Genomic DNA, 15,520 nt, shown 5'->3' on the forward strand with positions numbered 1-15,520 from the left:
TTAATTTTTCCCCATTGAGGATAATACTTGCCATAGGCTTGTGGTAGATGGCTTTGACTATCATGAGGAAAGTTCCTCCAAAACCCATTTTGGTGAGAATTTTCATCATGAATGGATGTTGGATCTTGTCAAATGCTTTCTCTGCATCTATTGATATGATCATGTGGTTTTTATCTTTACTTCTATTGATATGATGGATTATGTTGATTGATTTCCGAATGTTAAACCATCCTTGCATCCCTGGGATGAATCCCACTTGGTCATGGTGTATGATCGTTTTGATGAGTTGTTGGATTCTATTTGCTAATGTTTTGTTGAAGATCTTCGCATAGGTGTTCATCAGGGATATTGGTCTATAATTTTCTTTGTTAGTGGTGTCTTTGTTTGCTTTTGGTACTAGGGAGATATGTGCCTCATAGGAACTGTTTGGGAGAGTTCCTGTTTCTTCAATTTCTTGGAAAAGCTTGAGAAGAACTGGCAACAGGTCCTCTTTGAATGTTTGGAAGAATTTGCTAGTGAATCCATCTGGACCTAGGCTTTTGTTTTTGGGAAGACTTGATTACAGTTTCAATTTCCTTGATATTAATAGGTCTATTCAGGTATTCCAAGTCTTCTTGGCTCAGTCTTGGGAGATTGCAGGAATTAAGGAATTTATCCATTTCTTTTAGGTTCTCTTGTTTCGTGGCATACAGACTTTCAAAGTAGTCTCTGATGATCTTTTGAATTTCATTGGTTTCTGTTGTGATGTTCCCTTTTCATTTCTGATTTGGTTTATTAGGGTTCTCTCTCTTTGTGAGTCTTGCTAGCAGTTTATCAGTCTTGTTTATTTTCTCAAAGAACCAGCTCTTGGTTTCATCAACCTTTCGGATTTTTTGGGGGGTTTCCATGTCATTAATTTCTGCTCTAAGTTTTATTATTTCTTTCCTTCAGTCTGGTTTGGGTTCCTTTTGCTGGTCCTTTTCTAAGATCTTGAGCTGTGAAGTCAAGCTATCTATGTAGGCCCTTTCTTCCTTCCAAGGAATGCTTGCAGAGCTATAAATTTTCCCCTTAACACGGCTTTAACTGCATCCCATAGGTTTTGGTAGCTCGTGTCTTCATTCTCATTTGTTTTGAGGTATCTTTTAATTTCTTCCTTGATTTCCTTCCTGACCCACTCGTTGTTCAACACTGAGTTGTTTAATTTCCAGGTGTTTGATTTGGTTCTCCGCGTCTTCTGCATGTGATTAGCTTCTATCTTCAGCGCATTGTGGTCTGAAAACATAGTTGATACAATTTCTATCTTCCCAATTCTATTGAGGTATGTTTTGTGACCCAGTACATGGTCTATTTGGAAAATGTTCCATGTGCACTGGAAAAGAATCTGTATTCTTGCTTTTTGGCGTGTAAAAAGCCCTGTGTTGGTCTGTTAGCCCTCTCTCTTCCATTTCTTCCTTCACAGTGGTTTTTTTCTTTCTTTTTGGGTCACACCTGGCGATGCACAGGGGTTACTCCTGGCTCTGCACTCAGGAACCACCCCTGGCCATGCTCAGGGGACCATATGGGATGCTGGGATTCGAACCCGGGTCGGCCGCGTGCAAGGCAAACGCCCTACCCGCTGTGCCATCACTCCAGCCCCTCACAGTGTTTTCTTGCTGAGTTTTGTTCTTGTCAATCTATTCAGAGGTGATAAGGTGGTGTTGAAGTCTCTGACTTCTATTGTGCTGCTAGCGATGTCCTCCTTAAAGTCTGTTAGCAGTTGTTTTAAGTGTTTGGCCGGTCACTCATTTTAGGTGCGTATACATTTAAGAGTATAATTTCTTCTTGTACATATCCCTTGATAAATCATTCTATGATATACCTTGGAATCTTTTTGTTAGGGTCTCTTTTTGCTGGTACCCTTCAGGCTCCTTGGATCTGAATGCCTGCCTTCTCCACCTCTGGGAATTTCTTAGCATGATGTCTTTCACTGTGTTTTTTTCATTGGGGTTATTTCCCTGTGCTTCTGGTACTCCAATGATTCTTACTTTGTTCCTCTTGAGGTCATACCCTAGGACTCTGATTCGCTCTAGAGCCATTTTGAAGTCTTCTGCCATTATTTGTTGTTGCCTGTAAGCTTTCTGCAGCTCCTCTTCAAGCTCACTGATTCTGTCTTCGGCTATAGCCATTCTACTGTTGAGGACTCCTATCGAGATTTTTAATTCATCTACCGATTCCTTTATTTGTGTCACTTCTGTTCGTGACTTTAAAATTTCTGCTCTCATTTCTTCCTGCATTTTCTTGGTGAACCGTTCCAATGCTTCATTCATATCCTCCCTTAATTTGTTGGATGTCTGTTCCATGGTTGCTTTGTGTTCGTCGATCATCTTCAAGATTTCCTCTCTGAATTCTTTATCTGAGAGGTCGTATTTGTGGGAAACCCCTGTTAAGGCTTCTGGAATCTTTTCTTCATCTTCTCCTTGTGGGAATTTTCGCTGTTTCTTCATGTTGTTATGGAACTATAGAGTTGGAACCTTCTAGTTGTCTATCCCTGTTCCCTCTTGCTGCAGGGTATTCTGGATCAGCTAAGTTGATGATGGTAGCGTTTTTCCCCTTTTAGAATAGTTCCTTACTCTCAGGCGCTCCTCCTGGTTTATGTGGGGCCTCTAGTGAAGACTTGAGGCTATGCTCTCTTTATGAAGGGCTTGTACAGCTTCTATTGTTCACTGACAGTTTTTGTGAAATTAGAATAGGCTAATTGACTATTGGCATATAGTGATTGAGATGGCCAGGGTGTTTTTCAAAGAAATAGGTTATAGGGATTATGACCTAAGTCTACAGAGCAGGGGAGGAGAAAAAAAAAAAATAACTGGGCCAAGTTAGAGGTGCTGCTTCTGCAGGAAGCCACGCCCCTTTGAGGCCACGCTCCTGGAGGTACAGGCCACGCCCCAGCAACCTCTTGGGGGACAGCGCCTGCCCGGAAACTCGGGTGCTGGGGGGCTGCCGGGCGCTGGGCGGGTCAGGCAGCGGGAATGGTCTGACGGGCCAGGCGCGCGCGCGCGCGCGCACACACACACACACACACACACCTGTCCGGGCAAGGGCAGAGCTGTGACAGCGGGCAGGGAAGCTGGGAGGCCGTGACCGGGGCGCTGGGCAGGTCAGGCGGGCGGCTGGAATGGTCTGGCGGGCCGGGCGTTCACACACACACCTGTCAGGGGTAGGGTGGAAGGGCTTGAGTATTATAGATGCAAATCTTACATAAACTCTTACATATACACATTTTCTCTGACATTTTTCTAAATAGGTTAGGTAAACTTTTAATCAAGTGTTTAAACTGAAATTCTAATCTGAATAGCACTTTCGTAATTTTTTTTAATTGTTTCTATTTGTAGGCTCGAAAAGAAATTCTTAAGATTCACACACGACATTGGGATCCTAAACCTCTGGACATATTTCTAGATGAATTAGCAGAAAACTGTGTTGGTAAACATTGTCTTATACAATTAAAAGAAATATTATATACATTTCAAAGATTGAACAAGTTACGGTTTTGCAAGGTTATGTTTAAATAACCTTGGGTTAAATAATGTGCTGTGCTTCTCATCTATTATTAATGGCATGTTTTTATGCTACTTTTTTATAGTAGGATCTATCATTTGCTGACTTTCTAGTCATCTTGTTAATATTAGCCTTCTGAATAGTTCTTATAATTTTCATATCAGTCTGTAAAGTAGAAAAAGTTGTTCTCACTTTATAGAATTAATAGCATACATGAGTTTCTTAGAAAATACATATTAGAATTTGAACCTGTTCTTGACCCCTTGTCGCATTTAGTACTTGTATATTTCACTCGTAAACAATTGTTTATTAGACTACTTATCATTGCCATTTAGTTCACTGGTTAAATAAGATTTTTAGCATTAACTCCTAAGTATTTTGATAATATTGGGAGGTTGATTTTCAATTTTCTTTCAACCATGGCCATTCTAATAAGATGTTGTTTTACTTTGAAAATTTTTTTGCTTCTCTTGGATAGGATACTGTGGTGCAGATATTAAGTCAATATGCTCCGAGGCTGCTTTATGCGCTCTGCGTCGACGCTACCCACAGATCTATACCACTACTGAGAAACTGCAGTTGGATCTCTCTTCAATTAATGTCTCAGCAAAGGACTTTGTGGTAGCTATACAGAAGATGATACCAGCCTCCCAGAGAGCTGTAACATCACCAGGGCAAGCACTATCCACTATTGTGAAACCACTCCTGCAAAGCACTGTTCACAAGATCTTAAAAGCCCTGCAGAGAGTATTTCCTCATGCCAGGACCGAAAATAAGGAGGTATTAGATTCAGGTATGACTTGATTGACTGTAATCTTTAGTATCAGTCAAGTTAAATGGTTTTGTTTTGTTTTTTGGGGGGCCACACTCATTTATGCACAGAGTTTATTCTTGGCTCAGTGCTCAGGGAATCATATGTGACACTGGGATAAACTGAGTGGAAGGCAAGCTCCCAAATCTCTGTTCTCTCTGGTCCCAAAGCGAAGTTTCTTTTTTTCTTTTTTTTAATTTATAATTTATTTTGGTTTTTGAGCCACACCCAGCTGTGTTCAGGGTTTACTCATGGTTCTGCTCAGAACTCATGGTTCTGTTCAGGGTTTACTCATGGTTCTGCTTACTCCTGGCAAGCTTTGGGGACCATATGTGGTTTCAGGAATTGAACCTGGTCAGCCGCATGCAAGGCAAGTACCTTGTCCACTGTTCTATCCCTCTGGCCCCCAGCTAAGTGTTTCTTTTTTTTTTCTTTTGCTTTTTTTGGGTCACACCCGGTGATGCACAGGGGTTACTCCTGGCTCTAGCACTCAGGAATCATCCCTGGCTGTGCCCAGAGGATTATAGGGGATGCTGGGAATCGAACCCGGGTCGGCCACGTGCAAGGCAAACACCCTACCCGCTGTGCTATTGCTCCAGCCCCGCAGCTAAGTGTTTCTATATCTCAAAAATGTTTCTTTATAAAAGAGCCTCTTGGAGAAAATTTGATAATATTTTGCCTTGTTATTTGATGGAAATTTGCTTCACACTTAAACTATATTGAGTTTAGAATGCATTTATATTTTTTCTTGGTGCTCATACCTGTGCAAATAATTTTTATTCCTAAATTTTTTTCATTAAAATACATTGCTAACTGAAATATTACATAGATTTTCTTTGTAATTCAAAAAATGACCTGCCGCATTTTGTTTTATCTTGCAGATATTTCTTGTCCTTTGTTAGAAAGTGACTTGGCTTACAGTGATGATGAAAATCCATCAGTATATGAAAATGGACTATCTCAAAAATCCTCTAATAAGGCAAAAGAAAATTTTAATTTTCTTAATTTGAATAGGTGTGTTTCCTTATAATCTTACCCACCTGTATGAATTACCTAAAATTAAATGATATGGTTGAAACATTGATTGATGCCAACAGATCTGCCATTTTCCCCCTCGGGTTAAAATATCAGATTTTTTTTTTGTTACAGCTTTCATAAACAGTGGTTGATACAAAAATGGTGCAGAATATTCCTAAAATCATATGTGAACCATGCTATTATGATTAGCTGATAATATAGTTGATGTTTTCTAGTTGGTAATTTGGGTGACAGTCTATAAAGTTTTTGCTTTTTCTACATAATTTATTGTATATTTCTTTCAGAAATGCTTGTTTTCAACCTATGTCTTTTCGACCAAGGATATTAATTGTGGGAGAACCAGGATTTGGACAAGGTTCTCATTTAGCACCAGCTGTCATTCATGCTTTGGAAAAATTTGCAGTGTATACATTAGATATTCCTATTCTTTATGGAATTAGTGCTACATCTCCTGAAGAAACCTGTGCTCAGGTAATTCGTTGTTGTTCAGACAAATAAGTTGTAAGACAAAGCACTTTCCAATTCTAGAATTACCATATTCACCCTATACTTCTGTTTTTAGTTTTTGAGCCACACTCAGCAGTGCTCAGCACTTACTCCTTGCATTGTGCTTAGGGATCACACCTGGCAGGGCTCAGGAGACAGTATGCAGTGCTGAGTATTGAAGCCAAGGTTAGCTGCATATGAGGAAAATATCTACCCACTATGCTGTCTGATTGGCCCTGTGCTTTTTTTACTTTTATTTCTTTTTTCCCTTTTTTTTTTGGCGGGGGTCACCCATCTATCTATGATGCTTACACACACCAGGCTGCAGTGTGGCTGGAAATCACCTGCAGTACCAGAGATTGTGACAATAGCATAACTACCAGGTGAAAACTAACTTGGTGCGTGTTAGATAACAGGAATTTGATCCTCTGACTATGCTTAGGGGCAAGTCTGTATTTTTGCTATTTTTTAATTTATTTGTTAAATCATTTTAATGTGAAAGTATTTTATGTTGATCATTTTTATATTTCTTGAGCTATATTTTAATTGCTTGAAGTAATTATGTTTTCCTCAAAACTAGACCTTTGCCTTTTTTTTTTTTTTCTTTTTTTTCTTTTTGGGTCACACCCGGCAATGCACAGGGATCATTCCTGGCTCTGCACTCAGGAATTACCCCTGGCGGTGCTCAGGGGACCATATGGGATGCTGGGATTCGAACTCGGGTCGGCCGCGTGCAAGGCAAACGCCCTACCCTCTGTGCTATCGCTCCAGCCCCTTTGCCTTTTTTTTTAATGCTCATTGTGCCAGACCTAAATCTAATTTTTAATTTAAAAATATTTAGGATTTTACAAAAAAATTAAAATCTGAAATTTGAAGGGTTATTGGATTGGAGGGGCATGGAGACAGAGAGAGAGTACAAAGGGTGAGGCACTTGCCTGTGTGGATCTTGGCTTGATCTCAGTTACCACTTAGAGTCCCCTGAGCAGAAAGCCAAGAGTAGCCCCTGAAGTCCACTGAGTGTGATCCAGTCCCTTCTGTACCCTCACCGATCTACACACAAACACCATTGGAGGAAGCGTCTTAAGAACTTTAGGGCTTTGGGGCAGGAGTGATAGCACAGCAGGTAGGGTGTTTACCTTGGGCGTGGCCAACCCGGATTCGATTCCCAGCATCCCATATGGTCCCTCGAGCACTGCCAGGGGTAATTCCTGAGTACATGAGTCAGGAGTAACCCCTGTGCATTGCCAGGTGTGACCCAAAAAAGAAAGAAAGAAAAGAAAAAGGAAATTTAGGGCTTTATATGTTAAGTCTCGAAGTTAAACTGTTCCACAAAACATTATTAATTACTTAATATAATTTTTTTTTCTTATAGATGATTCGTGAAGCAAAGAGAACAGCTCCAAGTATAGTGTATGTTCCTCATATCCACTTGTGGTGGGAAATAGTTGGACCAACACTCAAAGCCACATTTACCACATTGTTACAGAATATTCCTTCATTTGCTCCAGTTTTACTACTTGCAACCTCTGACAAACCCCATTCTGCTTTGCCGGAAGAGGTAATTTATTGGGGAAAAAAATGAATATACTTTAAAAAAAGGGTTATTCATAGTAAAGTGTTAAGAATCTATCTATACTGTAGGGTAGGGCGTTTGCCTTGCATGTAGCAAACCCAAATTCAATCCCCAGCATCCCATAAGGTCCTCCAAGCTCACCAGGAGTGATTTCCTGAGTGCAGAGCCAGGAGGAAGCCCTGAGTACTGCCAGATGTGGGACCTGCCCCCACCACCCCCCACCAAAATGAACATAGAGTAAAATTCCAAGAGATACAGAAATGAATTTTTAAAAATTTTCTTATCAAAGATGTTATTGATAGCTCTTTATTATGAGTACTTATTGGGCAGTATGGTTTATGTTAAGATAACATTAAAGGTGTTTTTCTCCTACAAAAATAGGATTACATAACGCATATTAAAAGATATTACATAACATATATTAAAAGATATAGTGGTACTAGACAGATAGAGAGAGAGATGGATAGATAGAAGGGAAGGCACTTGTCTCATGATCTGACCCAAATTTGTTCTCTGGAACTGCATAAGGTTCCCCAAACACCTTGAGAGCTCACAACATCACTGGGTGTGACCCCAAACTATCTCCTTCCCCAAAAGAAAATTTTGAGGGATATTTTTTGGGCCCACATCCAGCAGTAGCTGGGGGCTACTCTTAACTTTATACTCAGGAGTTGTTTTCAGTGATGCCAGGGATCAAATTGGGTTTGACTATGCATGGCAAGTATCTTAACCACTGTACTGCCTTTCCAGCTTCACAAATTTTTTTTCTCTGATAGCACCAAAGAGACTTGATCAGTTTCTTTCTTCCTTCCTTCCTTCCTTTCTTTTTCTCTCTCTTTTTCTTTCTTTCTTTCTTTCCTTCCTTCCTTCCTTCCTTCCTTCCTTCCTTCCTTCCTTCCTTCCTTCCTTCTTTCTTTCTTTCTTTCTTTCTTTCTTTCTTTCTTTCTTTCTTTCTTTCTTTCTTTCTTTCTTTCTTTCTTTCTTTCTTTCTTTCTTTCTCTCTCTCTCTCTTTCTCGGTCACACCCAGCAATGCACAGGGGTTACTCCTGGCTCATGCATTCAGGAATTAATTCTGGCGGTGCTCAGGGTCCCATATGGGGTGTTGGAAATTGAACCCAGGTCAGCCACTAGCAAGGCAAACCCCCTACCTGCTGTGCTGTCACTCCAGCCCATTATCAGTTTCTTAATTATATTACCCTTTTCTCGTATTGTGCTTCTTTTTTGTTGTTACATGATATTAAATACCAATTTATTTACCTTGGTGTCTCTAAACAGAACATAAAATCTTTTTTTTTATTTGTTTTTGGGCCACACCCAGCGATGCTCAGTAGTTGCTCCTGAGTCTGCACTCTTGGCAGTGCTCCGGATCCAGGGACTATATGGGATGCTGAGTATTTAATCTGGGTTGGCTGCATGCAAGGCCCCTCTGTAATATCTCTCCAGCCCCTACGATGACATTTTTTTGTCCCATCTTATCATCCTTGGAATATGTAACCATATCTTAGCATAGGTCTCTGCATAACCCTTTCCCCCATTTTAAATAGTGTTAAGGATTAATCCATGTCCTTCAAATAAGGCGTTTTATTATAATGACTGAGGTCAATTTTACTTGGCCTGAGTTACTATAATATCTTTCACATATCTTTCACAAAACTGAATTGCACTTTTTAGAACATAAGTAGAAACTAATTTTTTTTGAGTGTTTATTCTGTGCCAGGCATGGCTCAAGTCACCAGAAATATTTCACTAAACAATATAGGTTAACATTTGTAGGGTTTCTTTTGGGGGGAGGGGATGGTGTTACATTTAACTAGAAATAGAGGCAAACAAAAATAAACTATATAATAACTCCTTATTGCCATGAAAATTTCAGCCACGCAGTGTCAGTCATGTTGTAGGGTCCATTATTAAGTAAATTAAAGTTAGTCTAACCCGGAAAATCCTTAAAGAAGGTAAAACCTTTTTGAGAATATAAGGAACAAAGATTTCTTGCTGAAGAGAAGCAGATGCAAAAATTCTCAAAATTATATTTGGTGTTTTTAGAAATAAAGCAAGAGGGCCAGGATTGCCAAAGTAGAGTGAGTAATGGGCCGGGTAAAAGGAAATGAGTTAACAAAGGATCAGATTATGTCTCTGTTTGCTCTATTTTTATAGTTGGTTGTTGATTATTCCATTGGAAGTTGTACAAATTGAGAAATGAACATTAAGAATATTACAGACTATTAGGTTGAAAGAATTAAAGATTTCTAGTCAGGAGCCAAGGAAATAGCCTAATAGGCTAGAGCATATACTTTGCATGTAAGAGCCCTAATTCTACCCCGGGTAACATGATTCCTCAAGCCGTGAGCTGGGAGTAGCCCCTGAGTCACCAGGTCCAGAAACCTAAAAAAAGGAAAGTTTATCCCTTGAGTTTGACCTTATATGAATATCCCACCTTTGTTGAAACACTTATTTTTAGTTTATTAGTTCTGACTCTTAAAGAAGGGAACATGGGAATGTTGGTACTGACACTAGCAGTATCTGCTACACGTCTTGCATTTTTATGGTTCCTTCAAAATTCAAGTCTCTTTTCTCTGTGTTCTTCTCTATATTTATTCCATTTTAAAGGCTGGGTGCAGAAAGAATTAAGTACTCTTGTGGTATTCTAATTAACACAAAGAAAAATTTGCTATTTAGAAGCCACGTTATACCATCGACTTAATTATACTTGTTAAAGCTTGTTACTCATTTGGAGTTTGAGGTTAAGACATTTATACGTTTGTTAAGAAATAAGACAAAATTATCTGATTCATTATACACAGATGTAGGGAAGTTGAAAACTAATCAGATTAATCTGGAATAACTTTCTTAAGAATATGGGTAATTCTTGGGATCAGAGTGATATAATAGTGAGTAAGACCCACTGCCTTGTAAGCAGCTGGCTAAGGTTCAATCCTCAGTACCCCATATGGTCCCCCAAAGAACCCCAGAAGTGATTACTGAGAGCAAAGCATGGAGTAACTCCTGAATACTGCCTAGAGTGACCCAAAAAAAAATAACCAAAAAAAATGTAATTCTCACTGCTGTGGTCCTCCTCATCACTCCCCCACCCCCATATTTGGGTTTTGGACCACACCTGGCTATGTTCAGAGATTACTCCTGTCTCTGCACTTAGGAATCACTCCTGGAGGACTCAGGAAACCAGTGGGATACCAGGGTTGAACCTCCATTAGCTTCATCAGTTTGGGAAGCAAGTATATTATTTAACTTCAGGAATTTCTCTGATAATCCTGTATTTTAGAGATTGCTTTTTAAATGATAGCTTCTTTGTATTTTCTCTCTTTTATGTTTTTTTGGAGGGAGGAGTTGTTTTTGTGCCACACACGGTGATACCCAGTGCTTACTCCTGGCTTTGTGCTCAGGGGTCATTCCTGGCCAGCTCTGGGTGCCGCAGATTAAACCCGGGTCAGCCATGTGCAAAGCAAGCAATTTACCTACTGTACTATCACTCCAGCCCCTCTGGATATTATTTTCTAAGCATGTAAACTCAGTAAAATATACCATACTGTATACAGGGGTGAACAGACACAGAATCAAGTATTGTTTGTTTTTTTAAAGAATAGTCTATATGGATACAAATAAATGAGTCCACTTAGAACTTTACATTGGTTTTAATGATTCTGTGATACTATCTAGATCACTATCACTATCATCCCATTGATCCTCGATTTGTTCGAGTAGGCCCAGTAATGTCTCCATTTGTCCTAGCCCTAAGATTTTAGCAGCCTCTCTTTATTCATCCTTCTCAACGATTCCGCATTAGAGGCTCTTTCAGGGTCAGGAGAAAGAGACCCATCATTGTTACCGTATTTGGCATATGAATACGCCACGGGCAGCTTGCCAGGCTCTCCCATGTGGGCAGGATAACTCTTGGTAGCTTGCTAGGTTCTCCTAGAGGGAGAACTAGGCTATAAGATGCACTTCCTGGAACTTGGTTTTATAGTCTCTGGATGTTGGTCATTGATGGGATTACACGGTGCCTGGGGCAGTTTCTAGTGTAACCGCCTTGCTACTGGAAAATGGGGGATCTGGGCGGAAGAGGCCCAGTCCCAATCCAAGAAAGCTATCTAGATAATATTATATAACTGTAATATATAACTGTCAGGCTACCTAGATATTATATAACTCATTAGTGAAAAATACTGTATGTCATTATTAGCTACATTCGTTTGTCCCAGAACTGCAGTCACAAAATGACATAGTACCCATAAGTACTAGTTCATGAGTACTAATGGACTCTGATAGCCTAGAACAGTAGTGGAAAAGGAGAAAGAATATTATCAGAGGATTAGGAACTTTAATGAATCCATGAAAGGCAAAGCATTGGGAATTATATTGGTGAGGGCAGTTTTATATACAGGAAAGGACTACTTTGAAATACAGAATTGGTTTATAACAACAGATCTGGGTCAGAGCTAGAAAGGAGTTCAGAGAACCTTTAGATGGTAGCTTTCTTTTGGCAGTCCTAAGCAAAAGTTAGCAGTGGTTCTTTCTAGCTAGAATAGTAAGACTGGGCTGAAAGATGAGTATAATGGAGAAGTAGTTATCTGTGGGTGCTATCAAAAGGAATGGGGAGCTTCTGTGCACAGATGACAAATTAGACACATTAACTTTCCAATATTGGCTAGTTTCTTCCAGAATCACTGGATTTAGAAGCTTGAATACACAGGAGAAAAGCAACTATGGTCAGTCAGATTTCAGAGGCAAAGGTGAATTAATCAGAATTTGAGCAAGGCCAACTTGAGATACTCATAGCCATTACAAACAGACTGTTATGGAAAAGTCAACTGCAGACATTATAAACAAAATAACTTGACCCCCAAATGAAAGATCCCATAGGACTGAAAAGGAGGAGAAGAAGATATTAGATGATGGAAGATCATGAAACCAGGAGTCTTTGCATTGTATAATACAAAGGACAACACTTTGCAAAGTAAGGGAAAAGAACTAGAGAGAGATTCAGGAGCAGTGTCCAGTTATATTTTTGTGAGAGGGGAAAAAAGAAGAGAAAAATGGTTACTTAATAGAGCATTCCATAAAGGCTACCACTAACTTTCCAGGGTTTTTGTTTGCTTTTGTTTTTGTGGTTCAAGGAACCAAAACCAAGAGCTTAACATAGGCAAGACAAGGTTACTGCCTCTGAACTATATCTCAAAATGTCATGAATTTTCACATTTAAAAGGGCCTTTGAGCTGCCAACCTGGTTGATCCCTGGCATCACATATGGTCCTCTAAGTACTACCAGGAATAGTCAAGAGTACCTCCAGGGGTAGTCCCAGTACCCAGATCCCATCCTCCATTATTTCCCATCCATACTGGAGGTTAACATGTTCAGTGAAGTCAGAAAGAGTGACACATACAGAATGATCTGTCTCATATGTGGGGTAGATTGATATATAATAAGGGAGTAAAAACTAGTGAAGGATAGTAGAACTGGTCTACAGAATAACCTGAGAACTGAGCTTACCAAGGATAGACAGTTTTTCTTCCTTCCTTCCTTCTTTTCTTCCTTCCTTCCTCCCTTCCTTTCCTCCTTCCTTCCCTCCTTCCTTCCCTCCTTCCTTCCTTCCTTCCTTCCTTCCTTCCTTCCTTCCTTCCTTCCTTCCTCTTCCTCTCTTCCTTCTTTCCTTTCTTCCTTCCTCTTCCTCTCTCTTTTCCTTCCTTTCTTCCTTCCTCCCTCCCTCCCTCCCTCCCTCCCTCCCTTCCTTCCTTCCTTCCTCTTTTTTGTTTTAAATGAACTAAGATCGTTTTTACTGAATGAAACTTTGAAAGACACAAGGGTCAGGAGAGGGAAAGGAATACGTGTTCAAGAGAGAACATAGGTTTCTCCTGAATACAGAAAGCCACAAGCAGAGAGACATAGATAAGGATGCATGATTCACTGAAGAGCAAGCCTCCTTTATTGCTTCTTTTGTTTTTGTATGAGCTGTACTTAGGACTTATTCCTGGCTCTGCTGAGGGACCATGGGGAACCTGCAAGCCTTATGTCTTAACCTGTTCAGTATATCTCTATGCCATGCCCATGATTTTCTGCCTAATGAAGTTATTATAAGCATGTGAATGAGATCTAATGTTTTTCTTAAAATTCTAAGAAACTTTTCCAGAACTCTGAAAGAATTATTAAAAGATTATTTCTCTAGTTTTTTTCATAAGTGACAGTAAGCAGTAAGCTTAGTACACAGTAAAGCTGGTCATAAATTGTGATAGAAAAATACTTAATGAACTTAATGAATGTGAAATTAAATCTGTTTGTATTGCTCTAAAGTTGAAATGATGAAGAGGACATAATGAAATTAAAGTATAAAAAAGCCTGCTTAGATTTTTGATATGTCTTTGTATTGCTTAGACTTACAGTATGGTTTAAAAGGATTACATGTATCTGGTAGAAATTTAAATCAGTAATAGAATATAAATACAAAATGTGATTTCTGAGTAAAGTGAAATTTACCAGTTACACATGTGGGGTGGGGGGCTGGGGAGGTGGGGGGAAGGGGGGAGGTATATTATGATTCTTGGTGGTGGAATATGTGCACTGGTGAAGGGACGGGTGTTTGAGCATTGTATAACTGAGACTTAAACCTGAAAGCTTTGTAACTTTCCACATGGTGAACTAATAAAAGAAAAAAAAATGTGATTTCTGAGTTATGAGAAAGTGGAGGAAAATACACCTTTCAGTAAGAATTACAGCAAAATAACTAAATCTTGAAGTGTCCAGCACATAAGGAAAAAAATGGTTGAATTTCTAAGAAAACTTTGAAAAATACACATGGAGGCTTTGAAAGTACTAAAGTATAACAAAAAGTTAGTAATTGATCATTGTAATTAAGACCAAAATGGACAAGTCAGTGACATGTAGTTCTTTATAGTAGACTATACAAAATAATTTAGGAAATTAATAAATTAGATTTATAAGTGATAGTGGTATGTGGAAGATCCTTGATGTTTCAAGTTCTTGACTTTTAAGAAAGAACAGCTGTGGGTTTTTTTTTTTTCACTTAATCTAATACATACATAGTTTTTACAGAAATACAGTGCATAAAATATGGGTTTTTAAATCGTTCATTATGCAGTTTAGATTTTTATTTAAAATATGTGTACAAGACTCTCTGAGGGCTGAAGAGAGAGAGTACATTGGGTCGGATGCTTGCCTTGCAGGTAGCTGACCCAGGTTTGAACCTGGCACCACATATGGTTGTCCAAGCCCCAGGAGAAGTGATCCCTGAGCACAACCAGATGTGGCTGAAAGGTCCCCCCTCAAGTGCCACTAATTCATAATTGATACATTGTGAATATTTGGAGGGAACATCACATGGGCTTAGGGATTTCTCTGAGCTCTGCACACAGGAATCACTCCTGACAGTGCTCACATTGTGGATGTTTGATACATTTTTTTTCATATTTTCCTATTCCTATATAGGTGCAAGAATTATTCGTTCGTGATTATGGAGAAATATTTACTGTCCAGTTACCTTGTGAAGAAGAAAGGACAAAATTTTTCGAAGATTTAATTCTAAAGCAAGCTGCTAAGCCTCCTGTTTCAAAAAAGAAAGCAGGTTAGTTCATATACCAAAGTCAAAATAGTTTTGAGACTGTGGGAATTAAATATCAACTGATAGCATTACCTTTTACATAATCAGCTCAAATCCTTGCTTGTGAAATTGATAATTCTACTGCTTAGAATACTCTGAACTTCCCACTACAATTCAGTTCTTAAAGCATACAGACTTTTTGAAGTATAATCCCATCTATTTGGAATTTTGGCCAGAATTCATGGTCAAACAAATGTTTGTGAGAACGGAGTAACCAGTCTATATTTTGGCACTTTTGTTCTCCCTCTTTTCTCACCTCTTTCTTTAAATTACATGCAATGTATTCCTGCCCTTACATAATTTTGTGTGTCTGCTTTTTAATGCTAATGATTTTATCCTTGTCTCCCATCTCTGCCTACAGTACTAATAATTGTCCTTCCAGTAATACAACTCGTTCTTCTCTAGCATAATGAGGCAGGATTAATTTTCTGCCCTTTTTAACCTACTGTACTTTTCTCATAATACTA

At 39.1% G+C, this 15,520-nt stretch overlaps 1 protein-coding gene across 1 annotated transcript in view; it reads left to right on the top strand.

Moving 5' to 3' along the window:
• Positions 1 to 15,520, top strand: part of ATAD2 (ATPase family AAA domain containing 2) — a 73,770-nt gene that overhangs the window by 44,569 nt on the left and 13,681 nt on the right. The window contains exons 15-20 of the mRNA XM_004607761.3: positions 3,351 to 3,441; positions 3,995 to 4,309; positions 5,209 to 5,341; positions 5,650 to 5,836; positions 7,224 to 7,409; positions 14,882 to 15,017. Coding sequence (XP_004607818.2) covers positions 3,351 to 3,441; positions 3,995 to 4,309; positions 5,209 to 5,341; positions 5,650 to 5,836; positions 7,224 to 7,409; positions 14,882 to 15,017 — 1,048 coding nt within the window. The remainder of the gene's footprint in view (positions 1 to 3,350; positions 3,442 to 3,994; positions 4,310 to 5,208; positions 5,342 to 5,649; positions 5,837 to 7,223; positions 7,410 to 14,881; positions 15,018 to 15,520) is intronic.

The sequence above is a fragment of the Sorex araneus genome, chromosome 2 (genome assembly GCF_027595985.1).
Source record: "Sorex araneus isolate mSorAra2 chromosome 2, mSorAra2.pri, whole genome shotgun sequence".
Taxonomy (NCBI): domain Eukaryota; kingdom Metazoa; phylum Chordata; class Mammalia; order Eulipotyphla; family Soricidae; genus Sorex; species Sorex araneus.